Source organism: Vigna unguiculata, chromosome 9, assembly GCF_037176805.1.
Source record: "Vigna unguiculata cultivar grain cowpea cultivar isolate G323 ecotype 2 chromosome 9, ASM3717680v1, whole genome shotgun sequence".
NCBI lineage: Eukaryota > Viridiplantae > Streptophyta > Magnoliopsida > Fabales > Fabaceae > Vigna > Vigna unguiculata.
This window is the reverse complement of record NC_140800.1, coordinates 12299347-12323327: the sequence shown is the minus strand read 5'-3', so window position 1 is coordinate 12323327 and position 23981 is coordinate 12299347. Positions and strand designations below refer to the sequence as shown.

Here is a 23981-nt window from a genome sequence, read left to right as displayed (position 1 = left end):
TTAGCTGGATCTGTTGTAGTTGTTCAGGTAATTATTCTTTTCATAAGCTTTATTTTCGTTATGCATTATTATAATTTTTTGATTTGTTCATCATTGTTATAGGTTTGGGTTGCTCGTCGTCTTGGCTTAGAAAATGTAGAGGGTGAGGTTCAATTTCCAAGATTTCTGTGGTGGCCCTCGGTGAAGGTTAGGACACCTAATATTGAGTCTGCTTTTGAAAAGAATAAGGTTTTATTTGAGTTGTCTTGTTTGTATATGTTTGGTTAAATTTGGTTTTATTAAGAAATGTGTTTAAAAACAATTTTTTTTATTTGTAGATTGTGTTGGGTTAGGCCTTAAGTGTAGAGGAGAAGAACAACCCAATAGTTCAAAATGTAGTTCATATTGAGGACCAATACAGTGTTAAAAATGATGGCATTGAGGGTGTTTGTCATTCCAAAGAGCAAGTGGATTTGGAAGAAAAATTTAAAAAACATTAAAGGATAATTCTGGACATGAAAGAACAAATAAAGAAGATGCGTAATGAATTCTTTGATGCTCCTGAACCTGACTCCTGTGCAGCTAAAGGAAATGATGTTTATGAAGAAGAGGGTTGGGGAAGATAATTTCAATGGCATTTTGCATGGCCTTGCATTGATCAGTGACAATTCCTTGTGGGGCTTTATTTTCCCTGCATCGCAACCAACTTTGAAATAGCCACACAAATGTACAAGTGTCTTCAGCACATAGATGCCCACACCCTAATAAGATTGATTGACCATGGTGCTTAACACCTACAAATGGTGCAAAAGGCATATCATACTTATTAGTTAAGTATGTGGTGTCGAAGGACACAATGTCACCAAAATTTGCACATGCAGCCCGACTCCTTCCATCTGCCCAAAATATATTGATAATGCGATTATCTGCATCAACATCAATTTCAAAAAAGAAGTCTTTGTTCAACTCCCTCATACTGGAAAAGTGGTTTAATAAAGCTTGTATGTCACCTTCCTTCCCTAAAGGGCGTCGTTGTTGACCAATATAGTTTCTTGTGTCTCTTTCGACAAAATGTAAGTTCTCAAACCCCCCTGCATCACACACCAAAGAACGAAAGCTCTTGTGAATACGCACACCCGTTTCGTCTTTTATGTCAAGGGTTCTTTTGGCTTGCATATTCAACTTCCTATTCCCACGAATTAGTCTTGACTTGGAAGGACTTACGTCATGATTGTGTTCATGGACCACACTGCTAATCATCCATTTATCTTCTCTTCTAACCACAGTAATGCGCGCAGGACATTGTTTTCTTTGTGTGGGTAGTGTCTTCATTTCAGGTGGTATGGAGGACACACACTTTCCCTCCCGCGAACACACTAATTTGAAGTAACATAATTGATTGTCATCGTCTTTTCTTGAAGTTCTGATTCTTGTCCCGAAACCACTTCTAATAGTGTATTCTTTGTAAAATTTCTTGACGTCGTCAACACTATCAAAATATATTTCAACACAGTGAGAAACGACATCCTCATAGTGCTTTTCGTTGTCTTCCTTATGAATGCCTTCCTCGTCCAAGATAGTTCCACTATCCTAATCTTCTTCTAATAAATTGATGTCCACCAAACCTATTGCGTTGTTTTCTTGTAAGTAATCCATCTACGAGTAATCCATACAACTCCCTTAGGTTGGAAAACATTTAACACATACTCATCTCATTTCTAATGTCGCAACGTATATAGTAGGACAAAGTTACATTTTATGGTCATTTTAGTAAGTTTCCTTTGAAAACCATACCACATGACCTTACTATAGAAAGTATTAAAAACATTCATTTTTTAACAACGAAAAAAAATATATTAGGTTTTAGGTTTTCTAGTTATGTATTCACCTTCAAACAACGTCTACCACAACAGTACTTACCTCGACTCGTTGGACGGGTTTATACGCAACTTCTTTGTGCAGGTGCGAAATGTTAGGTTCAACATTTATTGTGTTTTGCTATGGTTGGTTTCTCCTGTATTCAAAGCAAATTTATTTTGAAGAAGGAGGTTGGACGAAGTAAAAGCCATTTAATGATCTCTCTGTGTGATGGGTGAGAAGCAATGTAACAGGGCACACTCTTTCAAAGAAAGCAAAATGAGAAAGCTTTAAATTTACCGTGTTCAAAAAGCAATTGAAGGGCATATTGGTCATTTGGGGTTATGTTTTATAGTCTATAAAAGTTTCCTGATGTTACCAATCCTTCTACTTGAACTACACATATGTAGGGGCATTCTTCAATTATCGCACACCACCTTGGTCATTATCTACGTTAAAATATCATTGCCTCACCATTTTTTTTTTGTCTTTCGTTTTAGGTATTAAGTGCAAAAGTTGAAACCACTGTTGGTTAACAAAATGGATCATTGGGAGGCTCTTGCTATTGATGATTCTGTTTTGAAAGAATTTTTGGAACAGTGCAACACCAACACCACTTTCATTCCTAGCCTTGCTGGACATGCCTAGGCTATTTTGCTTAACAAAGAGTTAAATGAAACACATAATACACAAGAGTTTTTGAACAACATGGTTGTTGCCAGTCATGCACGAGATTTCTATACCAATGGATGGACATGGGCAGAAAAGTTCATCAAACACCATGGTTAGCATTTTTTTTCCTTACTGTAAAACCACTACTATTGAAGTTTTTATGATAGAATTTTAATTAATTAAAATCACTTAATTTCCAGGTTTAGTTGACGACGGAGACATTAAAAATATAACTCCACTATCAAAGAGAAAATCAATGAATAGATTGCCTTTAGTGGCTTGTGTTGTCAAAGAGTGCAAACCAAACGGCCTTGGGGACATGCTCATCAATATTAAGGTTATTTTTTATTTAGTGATTTTGGTGCAGTTCATTATTTACTTATCGCTTATGTGAAAAATGACTATGTCAAGACCCAACTGATACAGCCAAGGGAAGCCTACACAATAAAGTTCTATCGGATCGTGAGTTTGGTAGTGACATTGGTGTTGGCTCTGTATTATTGTTGAAAGAAGTAATTAAACTATGAAATTATGTCTCTTTATTGTTTTTTCTCTTCATCTACAATTACTCATAAAACTTTATGAATTTTGATTGAATAGGTTGTTATATTCAGACCTTTTGGGTACCTCAACATCACACTTAGGAACATTGTTAAGGCAAATAACTAATCTTGAAACAAATATATGTTTTCTTTATTTCATAGCATGCCTTCAAGACACACAATATAATAATTTATGACATTAATAGGTTTTCAAGTATGACATAAGTCATCCAACTGAAGAAGAAGTTAAAACTTGTATGCCTGTGGTACGACTTAACTATGTTGTCAAACAAAATGTGGAAGCCAATGTCCAGACCAGTATAAATTTCAATCCGAACGCAAATGACAACACAAATATGGAACCCAATTTGCAGCCCAACGTGCAGCATACTGACACTGCTAATGTGGAGGATATACTATAGAGGATGGTTCCTCCATCCAACAATATTCCATGTTTTGAGGTTGGAGAGAGCTCCAAAGTTCAAACTTCTGTTCTGGATAATATATCACTAACGTAACTCATGACTGTTTAATGTCTTTAATTTTTATGCTATTTATTTTTAACTTTTGTGTTTCTGTTGTTAATTTTAATTTTCATGACACTACGTGTTTGGAAGGATCTACTACATGTATGATATTAAACTTATTTTATGCACTTTGGTATCCATGTAATTCACTGTCACTTCAACAACAAACAATGATGATCTTAGTCCACACCTCCTACAGGGCATTGATTTCAACTCAAGAAATATTATATGGTTATCTATGTACTATTAACTGTTGACCACCGATACAGATTTTGCACACCCTCAAAAATTTTAATGTATGAAAAGGGTTTTAGTATGAACCTCACTTACAGTCAATCACATAAATTGAATAAAATATAATGTAGGATATTGCCCATGATGAAGCTGTGGGAAAATTGTGTTACAAGTGGAACATAACATACATGCCAACACTTACAATAATAAATGTTTATCAATCAAGTATTAAGTGTTGACCTACACTAAACATTTTTCACACCTTCCAAATTCGTGGTCTCTGCTAACTTATATTCTACAAATAAAAATCTTACCAAACTAGATGTGTGATAATTGATAAAAGAGAAAAAACATCATAACTCTGATAATTTTAAATAGTGACCATTTCACTATTAAGTGTTGATCTACGCATCACATTTTGTACACACTCATAATCTAAGGTATTTAGGTAAAGGTGTCAATAAGTAGTCCATATTTAATGAAATATAACACCTTAATTGCGTATATGAAACATATTGAACATCAACAAACTTCGCGTGGGATATCTAATAATGTTTCAGTATTTGGTTCAGAAGTCCTACATCACATATTATATATTAACCAGGTGTGTTATAATTGGTAAAACATGAAAGACACGATAACTCTCAGATTTTTAAATGTAGATCAATCATATATTAAGTGTTGACCTATGAACAACATCTTGTACATAATTACTTATTTGTGATCTGTGTGGTAACCAATATTACTAAATTTCTGACCACATACATATTAACTGTTTACCTGCTATAAACTTTATTTGCACTCAAAAAATTAGGATGAACAACATTCAGTTATATCTTCACATAAACCACTCAGAATTTCATAAATCAATCAGTAAGCCAAACAAAAAAAATTGTCATAAATCACTTCCACAAAGTCTAAACATAAAAAATACCAAAGTTAGCAATATAAATCCTAACTACAACAAACATAAATTTTCTAAATCAACTACTTATGGCGCTTCCTCCTACTATATGTTGCAAAAGGAGTTCTTATTGCAAAACTCTTGACATGTATCTGAGGACCATCCCTTCGTCGCACATACATGTTGCTCTGTTCGGATTCTTGTGCTTCCTGATTTGGAAAATGTACTTCTTCGACATGACCCCTCTCACCAGAATCGCCAAATTCAATAAAGCCCTTGAGGTGGTTGGAATTAGGTGTATGCAAATCACCAACACTTGGTTCACCCAACTCAGAAAACTTTAGTTTGCCCTCGTGCTGCTGGCGTTGGTTCTTCCTCTCAATCATCATTGCATTCAAGCCTAAAAGTTCTTTTTCCAATTCCCCTAGCACACTTTCTTGATGTTCAACAGCTTTAATTACGTCAACTATTTTACTACCCTTATTTCGACGTCCATATACCTCAAAACCTTCTTTAACGAAGGAATTGGTTAGCTCTTCTGCAGAGGCAGCAACAACCTGCAACAATTCACAACAACCATCAATAAGTATAGATGACACATTTCAAAAAAAAACGTACCAAAAAAAATCCAACTTACAATGTTATTTGTCAAACTCCTTTTAATTAGATTGTCCCCTGCTTTCATTTTTATCCAATGAAAGATTCTAGGAAACTTGGTCGTGCGCTAACAATCCTTTAAATTCAGAATCAAAAAATGGTCAAAAGACCATAACTGCCACAATTGTAATCAAAATTAGTCAAAACTCATAACCAAATATTTTAAAGTCATCAAACGAGTTTGAAATTAATTTAACATACACTACCTGTAACAAATAAACACATCCAGCTACATGGAAGTGTTTGGTACTTTGTTTCTCCTTCAAGAATAATTTAGCTTCACAAATACTGCCAACCAAATACTCATACACTACTCGACCCCAATTAAATTTCCTAATACTACCAAGGTCATCAACAATGTTGAACAAAATAGAAAAAATGGTTCCACTACAATTGGGCAACAAAAACTCAGAAATTGCTAACAAAACGTAAAGCTTACCAAAATCCTCTAAACAAAGCTCTTTAATATGTTTGAAAATGTAATCATATACCATTTCGATATGAACAACTTTGGCAGCTCCAAATAAATTCTTTGAATCACTATTTAACCCTTCTTGGTTTAAATCAATGTTTTCACCAACCACCCTCAAACCTAGACCAAGACATAAATCTAAATAGGTAAATCCAACAACTTATGTACTCATGTGAAACCCCCCCAACCTTTCCACCCACCTACTAATTAACGAACTCAAAAGATTCCAAGATATTTTCACAGACTCTTTCAACTCAACCATCCATCCAAATGGTGTTCCTCGAATAAATGACTTTTGTTCCTCTGTTAACTTATTCAAACTACCAATCAATTTTGTCTGGCATGAATGCCTAAAACAAATCTGGAACAATAAAAAAAATACAGTTATGTCATTTTTATCATAACAAATTTCAAAATAAATTGAATTCCAAAATATATCATACCTTGTGGTCAACACTGAAATCACTTCCCCCACTAACTGCACTCATATTTATCACCTGAATACATAACCCAGGTAAGCACAATGTCAGCACTTAGACTTACTTCAACATAATTCTTCTCACTTTGAACAACTATCACTCGTGCACAAAACACTTATCACATAATCACTTAATGCAGCAAAGGTCATCACTTGTGTGCACACAAGTCATCACCAACAAATCAGACATGTTTAACCCACTTGGGTATGAAACCACATGAAAGAAATAACTACAAATCAACACATATTACTCATACTTAATCACCCCATAATCAACTATTGACTGGTGTTACATGAAAGATCAAAAAATTGAGTCATACCACATGCTTTCAAACAATTCAACACAGGTCATCACTTGTGAGCAAACAGGTCATCACCAATAAATCATACAAGTGTAATCAACTTGGCTATGAAACCACATCAAAGAGATAATTACAAATCAACTTAGATTATCCAAAGTGAATCACCCCATAAACAATTATTGACTGCTATAATATGGAAGTTCAAAAAATTGAGTGATACCACTTGATTGCAAAAAATGCAGCACAGGTCATCACTTGTGTGCACACAAGTCATCACCAACAAATCAGACATGTTTAATCCGCTTGTGGATGGAACCACATGAAGGAAATAATTACAAATCAATACAGATTATCCAAAGTGAATCACCCAAAAAACACGTATTTACTGTTATAGTATGAGAGTTCAAAAAATTAAGTCATACCACATTATTGCAAAAAATGAAGCACAAGTCATCACTTATGTGCACACAGGTCATCACCAAAAAAATAAGACAGTTTTAATCAACCTATTCAGAAAACTAGTATTCATGCACCTATCAAAGCACCAAAATCAAAGAAACGAAAAAATAACCCAAACTTACCAACCACCGGCTGAATCGAACAATGGAAAACACTAAAAACCCTAACTTCGCAAGGTTTGTCTTTTCCCTTTTTCTTCTTCGATTACAGTGTTGTGGTAATTCACCTGTACAAGATAGATGTTAATTTTGCCTTTAAAGAATGACTTAGTCGACTATGCCACAAAAAACAAAACAAAATCTCAGTTCCTTAACCAAAAAACCCACAATGGCGATTTCAAAAAAAAAAACCATAAAACTGTTGGCGTATTACAGAAACAACAAAAAAAAAAACCAGACCTACCAACCACGACGCTGAATCGAACAATGGAAAACACCAAAAACCCTAACTCCGCGAGGTTCGTCTTCTCCCTTATTCTTCTTTGATTTCACTACAACACACGTCTTCTCCCTTTTTCTCCTTTCTTCCTTTCTCCTTTTTTCCTTTTCCCTTTCTTTCTTTCTTTCCCCTTTCTTCGTTTTTGTTGGCTTTGTGCAAAGAAAACCTATTTCTCACCCTTTCAATTTTCACGCCCACACCGACTGTTCCTAACGTCTTTCTACAAAAGAAGTTTTAATAAAAAATAAATAAAAGCCACGTCTGCATCTAAAATGGTTTTATAAACTTAATTTTAATTTAAAAAATAAAAGCCACTTATGCATGCCACCTCATGGAGTCAAAAAAGGGATCAAAATATGAGTCAGTTTATCATTTTCCTTTTTGAAATTCTTCTACTATGTGAGGGAAAGAAGATAGCAAAAACGAACAAGTAAAATGAAAGAATAACAACATAAAACGTGTGAAAAAAAAACTATTTTTAAGAAGAGCTTTGATATCAAATGAAAACCAAAGAAGATAGCAAATGAAAGAATAAAAAGATAAACCGTGTGTAAAAGAGTTATTTTTAAGAAGAGTTTTGATATCAAATCAAAGTAAAAGTGTGATTTATGAAGAAAATAAAAAACAAAAGAGAGAAGAGAAAAGAGAGGAGAAGAGCATATACATGAAAAAAACTAAAACTAAAACTATATTATTATGATTGATTTACAAGGAGAAGAATATATACAAAACAAAAGTTACTAAAGATTGATGCTAATGACTGATTATCGTATCAGTTTTATTTTATTTTCCTAGATCATATATATAAGTAAATAATATAAGTTAACAGGTTATCATTAAAAACATAAAATCGAACATTTATAATTGATAACGTGTTTGAAAGTTGAGTAGATTGATTAACAAAATTACTACAAGCAATTATTCAATAAATAACAAGCACTTTTTTTTAAGCAATCAGTGTATATACTTTTGAAAAAAATAAACGTATAATTTGAAAAGTCATAAATTAAGTGGAAAAAATATTAGACAGTGAGACATTACCGGTGTTCTTCTGCGTCCTGCATGGGAATTCATTAACATTTTGACAATTCTGGGTTTCAACTAATGAGAAAGTTGCGTGGTTGTGAATCAATTTCCAAGCTAATTATGTTGCAAATCTACCAACAAGGTTTTAATATTGCTTTGAGATTAAGCCTCAGTTTGTCAAATCAAAGACATATATAGGAACTGAATTATAAAATGAATTTATCATTTTACTAATTAAAATTATTAATTTATTTTTTATTATACGATTCTAACATCAAAGCAGATGATTTCTAAATTATCATATATGGGTCGGAAAGTCCTTTCAAAGCCTGTTAAATAATTTTTATGAATTTTATCATTTCACTAATTCGAACTAAATAACGAGTTAATGAATCTCGTTCTTTTTACCATTAAACTTCTTGACTGAATTCAGTGGCAATAATTTGAACCTTCAGAACACCGACTCCGACTCTCATTTATTTATTTTTCACATACGTAGTCATTAAAATATTATTAATGAAGATACTACTTTTAATTTGTGTGTGTTTTAAATCTCACATTCAAGTTTTGTAAAATAAAATTAAAAAAAGAAAAAAGTCAAGAAATATTTTTTTTTCTTGAAGTTAATATATAGTTCTACCCAATTGATTAACCTGAGTTAATCAAGGTTTAAAGTGGCTTTTAAATATTTAAAAACTTTAAACATTTTTGTACTTTTTTTACATGAAAAATTGGATTACTTTAATATTTTCCACTTACACACAAGACATAATCAATTAATCAATCTATATGATTAACGTCCCTACTATATATAATATGCATTGTAATACGCTAACAAGGAGATCATTCCACAAGATAATGGTTTAATTTATATTTCAATTTTTTTTTCATTTTTTTGGTTATATAAAATTCAACCTTTACTTGTTGAAATTTACATGGCCAAATCAGAACTAGAAGTCATGATTATCACCTCATTAGCTTCGAGGGGACAAGGGTGAGATCAAATGTTTATTTTTATTTTTTTAAAGAAGTAAAATGTGTTGAGTGAAAAATGTGAACTCTAGATCCTACTAGACAGTGCTATTTACACATTATTATCCACTAATAAAAGTCTTGATATTAATTAATAATAAAAGTCAAGATTGTTATTAATTGTGAAATTCAATTTACATGAATAATATGTTTGATTGTTATAGGTCCACTTGAATTAGGTTTTGAATGATGGTGAATGATCTAGTTCCGGATATGCATGTAGTATATGATCATGGCATTGCCATATGATGAAGACACAGAGAGACACAAAGTTTGAAACTTTAACGAAAAACACAAAGACTTTTTCTTTGGGGACTTGGCATGATGATGATGATGCATATGAAGAAGAAGAATGGAGAGAAGATGGCACATGTGAAAGAAGAAGAGTGTTGTGAGAGATTGATGAGATGGTGTTGGTGAGTTGGGAAACACAATGGGACCCTAATTCACCACTCCCTTGTTGAAGGGTCAACCTCAATGCCTCAACTCTCCAACACCATTCATCATTTCTCACAACACACACAAATTTTGACAAAAGAGATGTGAATGCACGCACCAAAAGCATGTTTACTTGTCTGCAACTCCTTTCTGTCTCTCTCTCTCTCTCTCATCTCTGCTCTGCAAATTTCATTAACCCTTTTCTCATCTCTCTGCAAATTCTAATTATCAAAACTTACATTGCATGCTAGCTATACATATGCTATCATTTCGTTTTCTATATGCACACGTGTCTGCATATATATATATATATATCAGTGTGCATGCATGCATCATCACCAAAACAAAAGGGCACAGTTTTCACATTCAACACATAACTGTGGCTTAATGGCAGCTAAAGAAACTTAAGGATTTTAGTACAATTTTGAAGTAGTTTTGAAACAAAGACAATAAAAGTTATCACTAGAATTTTATATATTTCATAAGATTTTTATTGCAAATATGTTAAAATAATATTATGAGAAAAAATTTGTAGAAAAATGATTTTTACAAAATATTTTAAAAAAAAAAAACAAAAGAAGTTGGTAATAATTTCTTACAAATTATTTTTCATAACAAAATTTATAAATATTTTTTTCAAAATATTTCAAAACAAAATTGACAAAAAATATACTTTTTTTTAGTAATGACTCTACATCAAACAAATTTACAATGGATACAAACTTCATTTTATAAGTTATTTTTTAAACTTGAGTTAGGTTTTAAAGTCTATTTGTTAGAATCATTCAAAATTTATCATAACGAGATTTATTGTTTATTAAATTTGTTATATCATTATTTTTAGATCATTCATTCATCTCTAGTTTCACGTTTAATATGTATATATTTAGACGTGAAAGATATGTATTAAAGATTGAATAGTAAATAAAAATGAGATCAATGAATATGTAAAACAGATAAAAGAAATTGTAAAATTGAATCAATTTTAAACTACTGCTTAATGTTTTTCAATTAAAAAAACATGAATTGTATGTAATTAGTTAAAATTATAATAACCTGAAAGAAGTTATAATTAAAGAGAAAGGAGAATTTGTGTATAACAGTAGCATACATTATTAAAACTTGAAATGAGTGTTCCTTGGTGAAATTTTGAAATAAGTATTGTAGCCCACTATTTTGGAAAAGATGTGTGAGTGGATGTGACAGTGAAATTGCATTTTAAGTTTGTTGAATCTGACACTACTTTTTGTTAAAGAATGAAAACGTCAAAACCCCTTTCAACAAGAAGTTAGGCAAAGCAGATCACGTATCTTAATTAGGGAGGAGTAGTATAGCAGTCTCTTTATTATCCTTGCCCATTCACTCATGTTAAAAAACATCTTTTAAGCTATTTCTTCACACAGCTGCTGACTCTAATCTCTGTCACTGAGGTAACAACCCATTTTCTGGTACTGATATGATGCCTCAACCACATTTATTAGTGGGTTTAAAACCTTATAACTTCCACCCCTTTTGGAAAATTTTTAGTTTTTCTTTTCAAACTTTGTTTCAATCTTTCTTGTGTTTTTTTTTTTCTTTTCGGAGTGAGTATATTTTTGGACCACAAAGCTGAAACAAACATGTCTTTTACAGCAATTATCTTAACAGTAGCAGCAACAATTATGAAGAACATTTATCTAGGTTTTTCTCACTGTGATGAGGTATTGTTTGGGTGGGTCTTTCTCACTAAGTTTAATTCCTTTCAGGTCTTGAACAAATCAAGGGGTCCATCTAAGGTTTAAAGAGTGGTAGAATAAGTGATCCACTTTTTGTGGAATTGCGTTTGAGACTTGTTACTTTGTCCCCAAATCTAAGACAATTTCAACTTTTGCACTCAAAAGCTTTATTTCTCCATACACTTCTTGTTCAACTAATGAGAGAGATTTTGCTCTCTCCAAAAAAAGAAGACCTTATAGCTTCAAATGCATGGAAAGATGACAAAGGGATAAGGCCATAAACTCAACTTCACTTCTATGGAAAGATGACAAAGGTGATAAGATGATATTTTAAAAAGGAATCGATTACCACACAAAAAAAAAAAAAAAAAAGTGACAAGACCACTTAGTCTTACTTAGTGCTAATCTTCACATAATCATTTGTTGTTACCTTAATTAAGTATTATGAAACACTTTATGCTTAGTACATAAGCATAATTATGCTCTCTGGGAGATTTTACCAGAATATATCATCAATCAGTGACCGCAGACTTTTGAAAAATGCAAGCCACTAAATGAGGACAAAACATTAATTATTATTATTACAAAGAAAAAAAGAACTGAAAACAAAGGTGAATTAATAAAATGGATATGTTAAACCATTTTATTAGTAGGTTCTAATCACGTAGTTTGTGGACCATTGTGTCTGAACCAATGATTTCGCTAAATATTGTCGCAATAGGTTCCAATTCTTCTGAGAGACAACTTATTAGGTAGATCAGCTAGGTTGGTCCAAGGAATAATCGAGAGGAGAAGTATAAAATCATAAACAAATCATTTATTTATTGTTAATTTTTTTCAAAGATCATACGTACATATATCTTTTAAGCAAAATTACAGACATAAGTTTATAATCTAAAATGATCTCCAAATCATGGAAAACAACTCCTTAATATTCAGTTGACGTGTTTAGTATAGTTACTTAACATATACTTGAATTTGAAATATGTTTTATAAAGTTAATTTATGATAAAAGAATAGCAAAATAAAATCTTCTATTTTTTCACCTGACACATTTTCTGATTTAAATCAATAATGATTACTCCTTGGCATACCGTATCTGTTACAAAATATATATATATAGCTATGTATAAAAGTAGCTGCATGTGTTGGCAGTGTGAGATTGAAGTGTTATTTGTTTCTGCAACACTCTAAAACAAAGACATGAAGGGAACTCTAAGATACTTAGCAGGAATGGCAGGCCCTAGTGGTTTTGGCTCAAACTCAACCGCTGAACAAGTCACTGAAGATTCTTCTTGCTTCCTTCCCTCATCTCTAACAGCTCTCATCACTGGTAAGTCTCAAAAACAGCTTCCAGAGACTACCATGGTGGTAAAAATAACCATGAAAATTAACCTCAATTATCATCTTCAACTTCCTCTGATATTTATATATATATATATATATATATATATACACCCTTTTGTATTTTCTTTCCTTACCTTGTGTTTGTTGGACTTTGTTGATTTGAAAGAGTCTGTTTCTCTAAAAGCTGAGGGATTCATAAGTATAAATGCATGGCTATATATGGTACTTGGGTTTGGTTATTCTTAAATAATCATGTGTGTGTTGCTTATACTTTTCCATTTTACTTGCATTTCTTCTGTACTTAATTCTCAGTTTTTCATTTTCCTTTTGATTTGTCAGAGAAAAATTTGAGAATTTAGTATGTCAAATTTGATAGTAACTATATCTGGTGCTTTCTTTTGTGATTGATTTTGCTGCATTGGAAAGGTGATGAGAGATTAAGTTTGAAGCCTGCAAATTCTCTCACATGACATGAGTGTGTGCCAATTTAGATATGCATGGTCTGGTTCTTTTTAGCTGCAGAAAGATGAGGTTGTGTGATTTTTGTCTCTTTTGTGCACCCTTCTCTCATCAAATCCAGACATATATTCATCACTTGTCTACACTACGTACACCACAAACTCATCATCATGATCATATATATCTCCTTTTTCCCACTCAAATGAATAAAAAAATACCCTCCCACCCTCGTCTAACAATGACAAAATCTAAGTACTTTATAATCAATATTATATTTTTGCTAACTAAAGCACGTGTTTTATAGTTTAACTAACGAAGTTGTTACTGATTTTGAACTTCTCATTGAAGGGGCAAGTTCTGGTATTGGAGCTGAAACAGCTAGAGTGTTAGCAAAGAGAGGAGTGAGAGTTGTGATTGGTGCAAGGGACTTGAAGAAGGCCATGGAAGTGAAAAAGAACATTCAGAAGGAGAGTCCAAAGGCTGAGGTGGTTCTGTTGGAGATTGATCTTAGCTCTTTTGGTTCTGTACAGAGATTTTGTTCCGAGTTCTTAGCTTTAGAACTTCCCCTTAATATTCTCATGTAAGTTTTGTCTACCATCATGTTGTTCCACCTTTTCATTTCATAGTAATCATGGTTATCATTGTGAAACAACAAGGAGAAGTCATTCACATTTTAGCTGGTTTAAACAATTTTACAGAAACAATGCCGGGATATTTTCTCAAAACTTGGAGTTCTCTGAGGATAAAATTGAGACCACATTTGCTACAAATTACTTAGGTACTTTTCTGATTCTTGACCTTTTCTTAGGGCTTACATCAATATTGATATCACTGTTAAATCCTTGGTGAAAAAATAAATCATTCCAAAACAACTATAAATTGTTGTCACTCTTTATTTTTAGCATATCATGTTACTATGTAATTAGTATCCACAATCTTAAACCTGTAGAGGTTGCTTTTATTTTAGTTTTTAACAACAAAAAAGAGGCAATTTAAACTTGGTTAAACTTAAAGAAAGTGGTTGTCACTGTGATCTGCACCAGAGACAATTCTTTTCATTTTTTTTTTCTATAATATTCCTTTTTACTTCCAGCTAAAAAAGTTTACATCATCACATTTCTAAAGGTAGTAGCTTGGTTGGGTTAAGGTCCCCCACCAAAAACATATAATACACAATCGTCCATATTTTAGGCTCTTTCAGGGTCCACGACCATAACATGGACAAAGCTATAAGCACTTTCAGGGTTCATTTTGGTCCACAAACACTGAGCACTGAGCAAACGTTTTTTCTTTATGGGCTCAAAGTCCAAAGCCCGTGTGACCCGTTTCTAAAGTGCTGAGCTTTTGTTTTTCGGATTCAAATTTACCGTTTCATTTTTTAATGGCAAAAATTATCATCGACATTTATTGAAGTTTCATATTTTTTGTCCAGGTCATTTTTTGTTAACAGAAATTTTATTAGAGAAAATGATAGAGACAGCAGAGAAGACAGGTATTGAAGGAAGAATAATAAACGTTTCTTCTGTCATACATAGCTGGGTGAAGAAAGATGGTTTTGGTTTCAACGACATACTGAGTGGAAAAAAGTACAACTACCTTGTTCTCTGCAAAATTACAACAGTTCTGATTGCCTTACATTTTAGATACTTATTGCATTTCTCTCTTGTAACTATTGTAGATATAATGGCACACGCGCTTATGCTGAGTCAAAATTGGCAAATATTTTGCATGCCAAAGAAATAGCCAAGCAACTCAAGGTTGGAATGACAAATAACTCCAAACTTTATAGTACTTGTTCTCTCTTTGAATGGTGATTATCATGCTTTTTGTTTGGCCCACTACATTATTCATGAGAATTGGAATATAATTACAGGCAAGGAATGCAAGAGTAACTATCAATGCAGTACATCCAGGCATTGTGAAGACAGGAATTATTAGAGCTCACAAGGGCTTATTAACGGGTAGGTAAAAGTTTCATTAATTATTAAGAGACACTTTATCAAACGTTGAAACTACTAAGAATTGGTAACATTTCCACGCAGATTCCCTGTTTTTTATCGCATCAAAGTTACTCAAAACAACATCACAGGTGTGTAAATGAAGGACAAGCATACATAGTCAAAGCTACTTTATTGTGGAAGTCAGATAGTGTGCTTTGTAGAATTGTAGTTAAACTAGCAATGCAATATTTTGGCATTACGAGGGATGATAATTATGTCAATACGTGTGTGCAGGGTGCAGCAACTACGTGTTATGTTGCTCTGAGCTCAAAAACAGAAGGGATAAGTGGAAAATACTTTGCAGATTGTAACGAGAGTAAATGCTCGAGCCTAGCAAATGACGAGATGGAAGCACAAAAGCTATGGAACAACACCCATGCCTTGCTTCACAAACGACTACGTCAAGCAACAATTTAAAGCAATTCTCTTTTTGAAGACATCATGTATATTAGGTTATTCATTTACCTTAACCAGCAGGCACAGCTCAAGATTTGATCTTTAAAGGCACCCTAAAACATCATAATCATGAGGCACTACTGTTAGTAGCCTTTCCTGTGTAGCTCCATTTTTATTATTTGTACAAATAAGGGAGCAATAAAACATAAATTTCTCTGCAAATTTAGAACATACAAGGGAAGATAAAATACCTAAAAGGATCATACAGATCAATTTCCCAGATCCCATACAATATTTCCAGTGCCAAACAAGATATCATCAAAAGAATGGCTGATGTTATATTAAACTATAGCAGTATATCAACAACGGAAAAACAAATTAAGATACTCACATAAACATCACATGGACCATACATGAAAAATGTACGGATCCTCTGGTCTATTATATACAGGTTCGGACATCCAGAACCTGGGTATGCCTTGACTTACATGTCAATCTGTTAGTAGAAAAAGATTTAAACTCCAGAACCAAGGTATGTCTTACTCTAAATGTCAATTTGATAGCAATCAGGATCATTGATAACATCCCTACATGAATCAGCATGTCTTATCAAGTGAGGTAATGAGCATCCCCTCACTGCATCATTTCCTGGCCTGTAATATATTAAACGTTAGCATAACTGATCTTACATACACATTCCATGTATATGCAATAATCACAAACAATTTTACTTGATTTCACCATCCAGAAACTCTGCCACACAAAGTTTTATATGATTAAATTATTCCAGGAAAAATATTAATCATGGTGATCGTCCTGCATCTGTAGAACTGTCCACAGTAAATGAGAATTGCATGGACCAAATCTCAAACAAACTGGTAAACGGGTCAACTTGTCCAGTCATGCAATATAACATTACCAATATCTAAATTACTTACGGTGTTTTCCTTCTGATGTATGTTCTATTTTTTTGGTAATCAGAATGCTTTAAATCAAGATTCCATAAAGCATAAATTAAAAAAAAAAAATGAATGATATTAAGGAGACAATGAACATAAAGTTTACCAAGTCTAGTAGAGAAGAAAAACTTCAACACCTTATGATTTTGATTAAGTACTAAACGTAGCAAAGTGTAAAATATGATCATGCTTTGTCTAATAATAGACGATGAATCAAACTAACAACAGATAATGTAAGAAGCAAGTGATTTGTCTGACAGATGATAAGACACCAAGTCTTGGTTTAGGTCTGCTGAAGCGAGAAAGCTCTCAAACAATAAAAACGCATAGAAGTAGTTAACCTTGTATCACACACAAATATATGACTGTAGGGAATGTCTACTACCTTCGTCTCACAGAGATATGTTGGTCAAATGATAAGACACTTCAAAAGATCTCTTGAAGCAAGAGTTAAAACTGTTTTTCTTCACCAAATCCCTAAACCAAGTTTTCTCAACTCTAAAAAGACTGTGACCTCGGTACAACGTTGGAACGTAAGTTGATTTAAGGAAATGCATACTGCCCAAGAAAGAGATAAGCACACCCTACTACTGGGATTTTGAAAAAATGAATAAAGAGCATTTATTGTTGCACGAGAGCATTAAACGTATCCATCACTATCAAACCCATCAAACGAAAGGGAAAGATGCTAAAAAGAGCTGAAGCTGCTCAACGGCAAAAAACTGTCCCACAACGACTACTTTCTTCTAAAGATTATATAGAGATATTCAAGTTAGAGAGACTGCACACGGTGCAAAAACATTGTTAATATTTGAGCCATTAAAAATCTTAGAAAGAACACTACTAGTGTTCTAATCAAGCAAGCAAGAAAGAAGAGTGTCTCAATCTCTCATATAGTCGGCAATCGATGATGAAGGATCATCTCGGATTTGGAAGTGGAAATGCGTATTGGACAGAACGAAATGAGGGAAATGGAGGACGTCAATTTGGGAATTGCAAAACGGGAGGAAATCATGTCACTTGGAGGAGATTCCAAGATAGGTGAAAAAGAACCACCACTTTGAATCGAAAATTCAAAAATAAGGATCGGTAGTTCGAAGGAAAACCTTGAGACTTGAGAGAAAAACTCAAATTTTCATATTTTCAAAGTGGTGGATCTTTCTCATTTATCTTGGAATCTCCTCCAAGTGGCGTGATTTCCTTCCGTTCCGCATCTCCATCGATTCGACGTCACCCACCTTCCCCTTCGTTGATTTTCATTCAAAGGTTTTTACCCCCTTTCGTCCAAAACACATTTTCCACTCCCAAATTCGAGACGATCCTCTATCAATCGATCATCTTCATCTAACAAGTGTAATCAGAGATTACAAACCACACTATCTCTATATCTTAGCCAAAAGTGGCTATTTGGCAAAATATACTTGGTAAAGCTATAAGTGGCTTGTTGAAAGAATATAAGAATATTTGGTTGTAATAAGTGGTTTTTAGAAAAAATTATTGAACGGGATTAGCTAGGTTTGGTTAGGAGTTGAAAGAATACTCATGTCGAATCAGTAGTGGTCATGGAAGAATCCTTGGTTGAGTCAAGAGTGACTTAGGAAATAATACTTGATTAAGCAAGAAGTGGCTTGTAGCAATGCTCAAAGAGTTAGCCAAAAGTGGCTACAAGCCCAAAAGAATAATCGTATTGTACTTTGAAATGCTTAGTGAAACTCAATATGTTGATTTAGAACTACATGTAGTCTATGTAATCAAACGGACCGGTATAAAATATTGTGCTTATCTTTTTCTCTCTTAATCTCTTTACATTGCATGTTATTTTGTTTATACTAACATAGAAGGAGGGAGATTGCACAAAATGAAAATCTCTTTAAAATAGCAAATCAGAAAAGTTAACTAAAGTTGTGTCTGATATTTTTCATCATCAAGAAAACATCATAGACCGATCTTCTAGTAAATTGTAAAATCATCGTCTGAATATTGTTTGTTAGACAATACTTGGGAAAAGACGTTGAAAATTCTTAAAACACAATTCAACACTCTTTTTTATATTTTTCCCTGCTTTCACAAAGTCTTTTCCAAGAAGTGATCTGCCTCCAAATCATATTCCTGTAATGCTTATTGAATCAAAGATATGGAACAAATACTTAAAGGAACATACATATAGGTGTCACTACAGATCAAGGACCTAGAGTAGGAAAGCATAGCTAAAGGGGTTAAAATTTTCCTTGTCCAATACAACACAAACCAAGTCATTAGAATCACGTTAGTGCTTTTAGCAACAAAATACATGTTCAAACATATGAAGAGAAAATTCTTCTCTTGTTTGAAGTGACACAATATCAAACATCTTTCCAATACTAGTTTGTTCTCATCGTCAAGCCAACAAGTATCAAACATGAGGTCTCATATTTGGACACTTGAGCTGACACCTCCTTACAGCTTGTGCATTTGACACAACACCTACTAAATATGGATAGTCATGCACTAACATCTTTTTTTTACATTCAGAGAAGTTCAAATGAAAATACAATTGTTAAAATGTGGATTTTAAGCCTAATTCAAATTTTATAAAATCAGCTTATAAGGTGAGATTTGCACCCACATAGTCAATGTAAATTGACTTTATCTTTGGTTGATGTAGGACTTTCAACGGTCTTTAAATAAATCACATTAAAACATTTTTTACAATTTTTCAGAGATTAACAAACAAACAAAATTTTAATACCAGCCATATTGTACTGAGTTATCCAGTTTCTTGAGGTTTGCAAATACCCTCAGTTTTTTTTTTCATATATCTGTCAAACCAGAACAGAAAACAAGAGGCAATCACGTTCATCAGAATGCCTCTTTGCACAATGTTACAAGTCATAGGAAAAAAATCATTCTTCGCATAATCTCGTGAGATCAAAGCACAACACCTAATTAAAACTATAATGTTTCCATTAATGATGTAACTATTCATGTTCTAGACTTCAAACATCAAATCAACTTTCCAAGAAGGAGATGAAGTTAGATATTACAGGTGTCTATATTGTTTGTCACTCCTTGAACCCCAATTCAAGCCCACTTTAATGGAAACAAAAGCCCAAGTCAAGCAATAAGCCTAACCAAACATCTTTCTCTAAGCTTACATAGCCAACTTAAGTCATATAAAGAAGATTAAAAAAATGCTACCAAGTGATGGAGGAACTTCACTATAATAATTCATGTTTAAAGCATAATAGACAACACAGTAACTAAAAAAAAATATCTCATAAGGAGCACTCAGATATTGTGATATTACACCTTGTGCTGAAACATGAAATCCAATTCAACAAATAAAAGGCCAATTTGATCCTTACCTTCAAACGAGGAGATTGACAAACAGATGATGCAGATCCAGGGGATAGAATTGCTGATTTTACCATTCTTTGATGGACTTGTTTCTGGAGATGCGTATTACCTTTGGTGGGTTCACCTTGATGTTCATATCCTTCTGTAATGGTTAATGTCGACAAAACTGGAGCAGATGCAGAGATAAAGGTGGACTCTTGGTGTTCATTTGTTGTCATAGATAGACTGCCTGATTCGTTGTAATTTAGAATTGACATTAGTCATAAGCCCCACTTTAAATGTTTCAAAAGTAGAGGATAAAAAGAACCAGATAAGTGATACAAGCTCAGTCAAGGTTCAGGTTTTAATATATATATATATATATATATATATATATATATATATATATATATATATATATATATATATATATATATATATATATATATATATATATATATATATTAAATAGAATGCATGAAAAATAACCAATGATGAGGAAATATGGAAGTTACTCAAAAAATTACTAAAAGGGCTCAAATAATTCCATGGTACATATATTAAGCATTCAATACACTAATTGTCCCAAATAATGGAAAAAACTCATTACATCATTTTATTTGGAATTTTATGTTAAACTTATAATGAATTGTATAAAACAAAATGTTAAATCAATTCGATATAAATTCAAGAAATGTGGTCATGATACTAACTTAGAAGTAAATATTTTTTCTAGTAAGTTTTTTGTTTTTGTAAAAAAAAAAAAAAAAGCAGTTTACAAATTTCAAAAGCTGAAGATAAAGTAATTAGCTTTTTTAAAATTATCATACTATGGCACTACCATAGGTGTCATTAGACTTAGTAGTGATAGCCACAACTTAGAGCCATGAATAAGAGCCAGGGACTACTCTGCAACATCGCCAATTTCAACCTGGATGAACCTGTTGAATTGGAAATAGTTTACAAGTTTGACCAAAACCAGGTCATTTAGCACTGATTTCCAGCAGTCACAGCTTCAAATAATAATCTGACTGAACAAAGGGCCAGAGCTACCCGTTCCCCCCATCCCATGAATGGAATCAATTGGAAGGGTTTAAATTGTACCTTGTGTCACTGCTTCTTGAAATTTTCTCCTCATTGTTCTGACAAATTTAAATAGCCCATTTGTTTTGTTTAATTCGTGAATCAACTTGTCAATATCTTTGAGAGATGGTTCACAATTTAGCACTGAAATATGAAAGACTAAATTCAGATTTCATGAAGCAAAATAGTCTACTTTGAAAGATTACAAACCAAACCATATGTGATGCTCACATGTATACATGTCATCTTCATGACGGATGGTAAAACAGAACTCTTCATTTGGGTTGTTTTCATTAATATTCTTGAAAGTGAATTTAACCCCTAAACAAGAGATCTTGTGAGGATATCAAATTTGTAAAGGACAACCCTGGGACAAAAAGAATTAACTTCAATTACCATGTCCTCCTTCAACATGAAAACCAAGGATCCTATTGTACCAAGATATGGCCTCCTGGGCTTCATCTTTAAGTTCATTGCTTTCATTTGATTGCTGTTCAGATGCTGTCAAAACTTTTTATGGAACAAAAAAGTAGAGTGGAAAGGAGCGAGGTGGTTAGGATAGTTCATATATAGTAATATTTCTCAAAGGAAAAAATTCAAATTTAGTAAGCACAAACAGATAAAAAATATGCCCTCACAAAAACAAGTGCAAAAAACAATATACATATTAAATGTTCATGCCACATCAATCACTCCTCCTGGAACCGCTTTCATTAATTGATAAAGAAAGGAACTCAACATGACTAATTTTATGTTTTGGTACAATAAGTAGTTATGCAAATTATCCAAATGTTCCTGACCACTAGGTCGACCCTAATAGGTATAGAAATCCAATGAATTATGATAATGCTGGAACTGCACCAATTGTTGTAGCCTGGAGTAAATGCAATACTTACAGATTCTAGTTATCCGAACTAAGTTGTAGTATTTCAATCTTCAGAAAAAACACGACTACAGACAACTCCGTACCCTATATATTGTGTGCATATAAAAGTATCTATACAAGTAAGAAGGCAAGCATAACAATGACTTGCTCTTTTTTTTTTAGAACAAACGTGGTAGAGTGGGGAGAAATGGATGGCTAGTTCAGGAGTTGTTAACGTTTGGCTAGTTCAGTTAGAGATTAATCAGACTAGTTTTGCAATTAATGAACGTTACAGAAATGGATATCTAGCAATATATATATATATATATATATATATATATATATATATATATATATATATATATATATATATATATATATGTGTGTGTGTGTGTGTGTGTGTGTGTGTGTGTGTGTGTATGTATATAGGTTCTGTTTTTGGATGAGTTTCTCCATAAAATCCTTCTAAGAGAGTAAAATATGAGAAAAAAAAAATTAAATTGATTTCTCCACAAGTTAAAAATAACTTAATCATGAAATTATTTATAGAAACTCTCTCCCATAGGCTTTTTTTTTTAATTTATGCATAAATTAATTTCAACTTGTCAATAAGTAAATTTCATTTTCTAATTTTCTCTCAAAGAAGAACTTATGGAGAAGATCAACCAAGAATACCTATAGATAATAACTGCAATTGTAGCGAAACACGTGATTACTACCAAGCCGGTGTTGCGATACAACAGTGGCACATTCTTCGCACTTGGTTCTCCGCCTCTGAATCCTTGTCTTCATAACTTCAACTCGTTCCTTCACAGAAGCAATAGCATCCTTTAGAGCCATTCTCTTCGCCTCTCTCCGAGTCTTAACTGCACGAAAAGTAAAACCCAAAAAAAAAAGCTGAAAAAAAAACGAATTAACAGAAAAAGAGAGAGAGAAATATAAAAGCCTACCTGCCAGCGCCTTTACCAATTCCTTCTCAGACTCCCTCAGTTTAGCTTTAACCTCTGTCAGTTGAGCTGCAAAAGAAAGAAAAGGGGAGAGAAAGGTTAAGAACTGGCCACAGAGTGTAAACCCTAAATTAGTTGTTATTAAATGAACTACAAAAGTAGAAAATGTGACATTGAGATCGCGCGGTTTTGATTGCGGTGGCAGTGATTGATTGAAGAGAGTTTCTGTAAGAAGCGACGAAAGCGTCGATGTTCTTCAGTTGGAGCGGGATATCGGTGTCGCAAATTGACGCCATCTTTGTTCGCACTTCGCGTTTTGCTTACTTTGCCTTGGAAAGTGCTGCAGAGAGAGAAGGGAACGTTTGTGTTTAGCTTTGAAGGAGTGAATGATTGTTTTGCTATTAATTTGATTTTGTTTGGAGCGGGAGAAAACTGATTTCATATTTTCACAACTATCTAAGGGCATGTTTGTTTTAAATTAAAGTTATAAAAAGTGATTTTACGAATTTCAACCTCAGATTGTGTTTTCCAAATGAAAGTTATAATATGTATGACATAATAAATGTATAAATCTATCTACATGTAATATTTCGGCTTACATATTTAGTATTCCAAATTTAAAAATTCTTACCTTTTTCACGTACAAACTTTACTTCCCGTTCACAAATTTATTATTCAAGAATCATCATATTCTATATGTTTTTTTATTCTATTGCATCCATCTCTAGAAAATCAATCTTCGCTTTCTTTTCTTTGTTTTGGTAATTGGTTCAGTGTTTTTCATTTCCATTTCTCTCTTCTATTTATCTTTTGTCATTTACTCAAATTTTTACCATTACACAAGTTTAATGTAGTTTCTTGAAGTACAACATCATCGA

The 23981-nt window shown here is 32.9% G+C and overlaps 4 protein-coding genes across 5 annotated transcripts; 1 reads left to right on the top strand and 3 right to left on the bottom strand.

Moving 5' to 3' along the window:
- Positions 1-561: 561 nt before the first annotated feature.
- LOC114163454 (protein FAR1-RELATED SEQUENCE 5-like) lies at positions 562-1311 on the bottom strand. The gene has a single exon (XM_028047764.1). It carries the CDS (start codon positions 1309-1311, stop codon positions 562-564), a length of 750 nt encoding a protein of 249 aa, XP_027903565.1.
- Positions 1312-4798: 3487 nt separating this feature from the next.
- LOC146883538 (uncharacterized) lies at positions 4799-6307 on the bottom strand. Its single transcript, XM_085666611.1, has 2 exons — positions 5353-6307; positions 4799-5272 (listed from the first exon to the last, which is right to left on the bottom strand). The coding sequence occupies exons 1-2, from the start codon at positions 5398-5400 to the stop codon at positions 4799-4801; spliced, it is 522 nt and encodes a 173-aa protein (XP_085522737.1). The 5' UTR covers positions 5401-6307.
- A 6562-nt stretch (positions 6308-12869) lies between these two features.
- Positions 12870-16156, top strand: LOC114163251 (short-chain dehydrogenase TIC 32 B, chloroplastic-like). The gene is made up of 8 exons (XM_028047437.2): positions 12870-13065; positions 13887-14118; positions 14237-14316; positions 14971-15124; positions 15217-15295; positions 15412-15499; positions 15581-15627; positions 15773-16156. The coding sequence occupies exons 1-8, from the start codon at positions 12936-12938 to the stop codon at positions 15953-15955; spliced, it is 993 nt and encodes a 330-aa protein (XP_027903238.1). The 5' UTR covers positions 12870-12935; the 3' UTR covers positions 15956-16156.
- A 26-nt stretch (positions 16157-16182) lies between these two features.
- On the bottom strand, positions 16183-23541 carry LOC114163252 (kinetochore protein). Of its 2 annotated transcripts, none has more exons than XM_028047440.2 (8): positions 23276-23530; positions 23107-23172; positions 22876-23022; positions 21688-21801; positions 21523-21612; positions 21313-21435; positions 20238-20458; positions 16183-16587 (listed from the first exon to the last, which is right to left on the bottom strand). In XM_028047440.2, the coding sequence occupies exons 1-8, from the start codon at positions 23397-23399 to the stop codon at positions 16576-16578; spliced, it is 897 nt and encodes a 298-aa protein (XP_027903241.1). In that variant the 5' UTR covers positions 23400-23530; the 3' UTR covers positions 16183-16575. The 2 variants fall into 2 exon arrangements, with proteins under 2 accessions (XP_027903241.1, XP_027903242.1); XM_028047441.2 differs by lacking the exon at positions 16183-16587 and adding an exon at positions 21050-21149 and having other exon boundaries at positions 20320-20458; positions 23276-23541.
- Positions 23542-23981: the final 440 nt, after the last annotated feature.

Coding starts and splice junctions, on each gene's coding strand:
- LOC114163454 (XM_028047764.1), bottom strand. CDS start 1,311: ATGAAGACACTACCCACACAAAGAAAACAATGTCCTGCGCGCATTACT.
- LOC114163251 (XM_028047437.2), top strand. CDS start 12,936: ATGAAGGGAACTCTAAGATACTTAGCAGGAATGGCAGGCCCTAGTGGT. Junction 13,066..13,886: donor TCTAACAGCTCTCATCACTG/GTAAGTCTCAAA, acceptor TTCTCATTGAAG/GGGCAAGTTCTGGTATTGGA. Junction 15,296..15,411: donor AAATAGCCAAGCAACTCAAG/GTTGGAATGACA, acceptor ATATAATTACAG/GCAAGGAATGCAAGAGTAAC.
- LOC146883538 (XM_085666611.1), bottom strand. CDS start 5,400: ATGAAAGCAGGGGACAATCTAATTAAAAGGAGTTTGACAAATAACATT. Junction 5,273..5,352: donor GGAGTTTGACAAATAACATT/GTAAGTTGGATT, acceptor GAATTGTTGCAG/GTTGTTGCTGCCTCTGCAGA.
- LOC114163252 (XM_028047440.2), bottom strand. CDS start 23,399: ATGGCGTCAATTTGCGACACCGATATCCCGCTCCAACTGAAGAACATC. Junction 21,802..22,875: donor TGTATCGCAACACCGGCTTG/GTAGTAATCACG, acceptor TTCCATAAAAAG/TTTTGACAGCATCTGAACAG. Junction 21,436..21,522: donor TGAAGATGACATGTATACAT/GTGAGCATCACA, acceptor TTCATATTTCAG/TGCTAAATTGTGAACCATCT.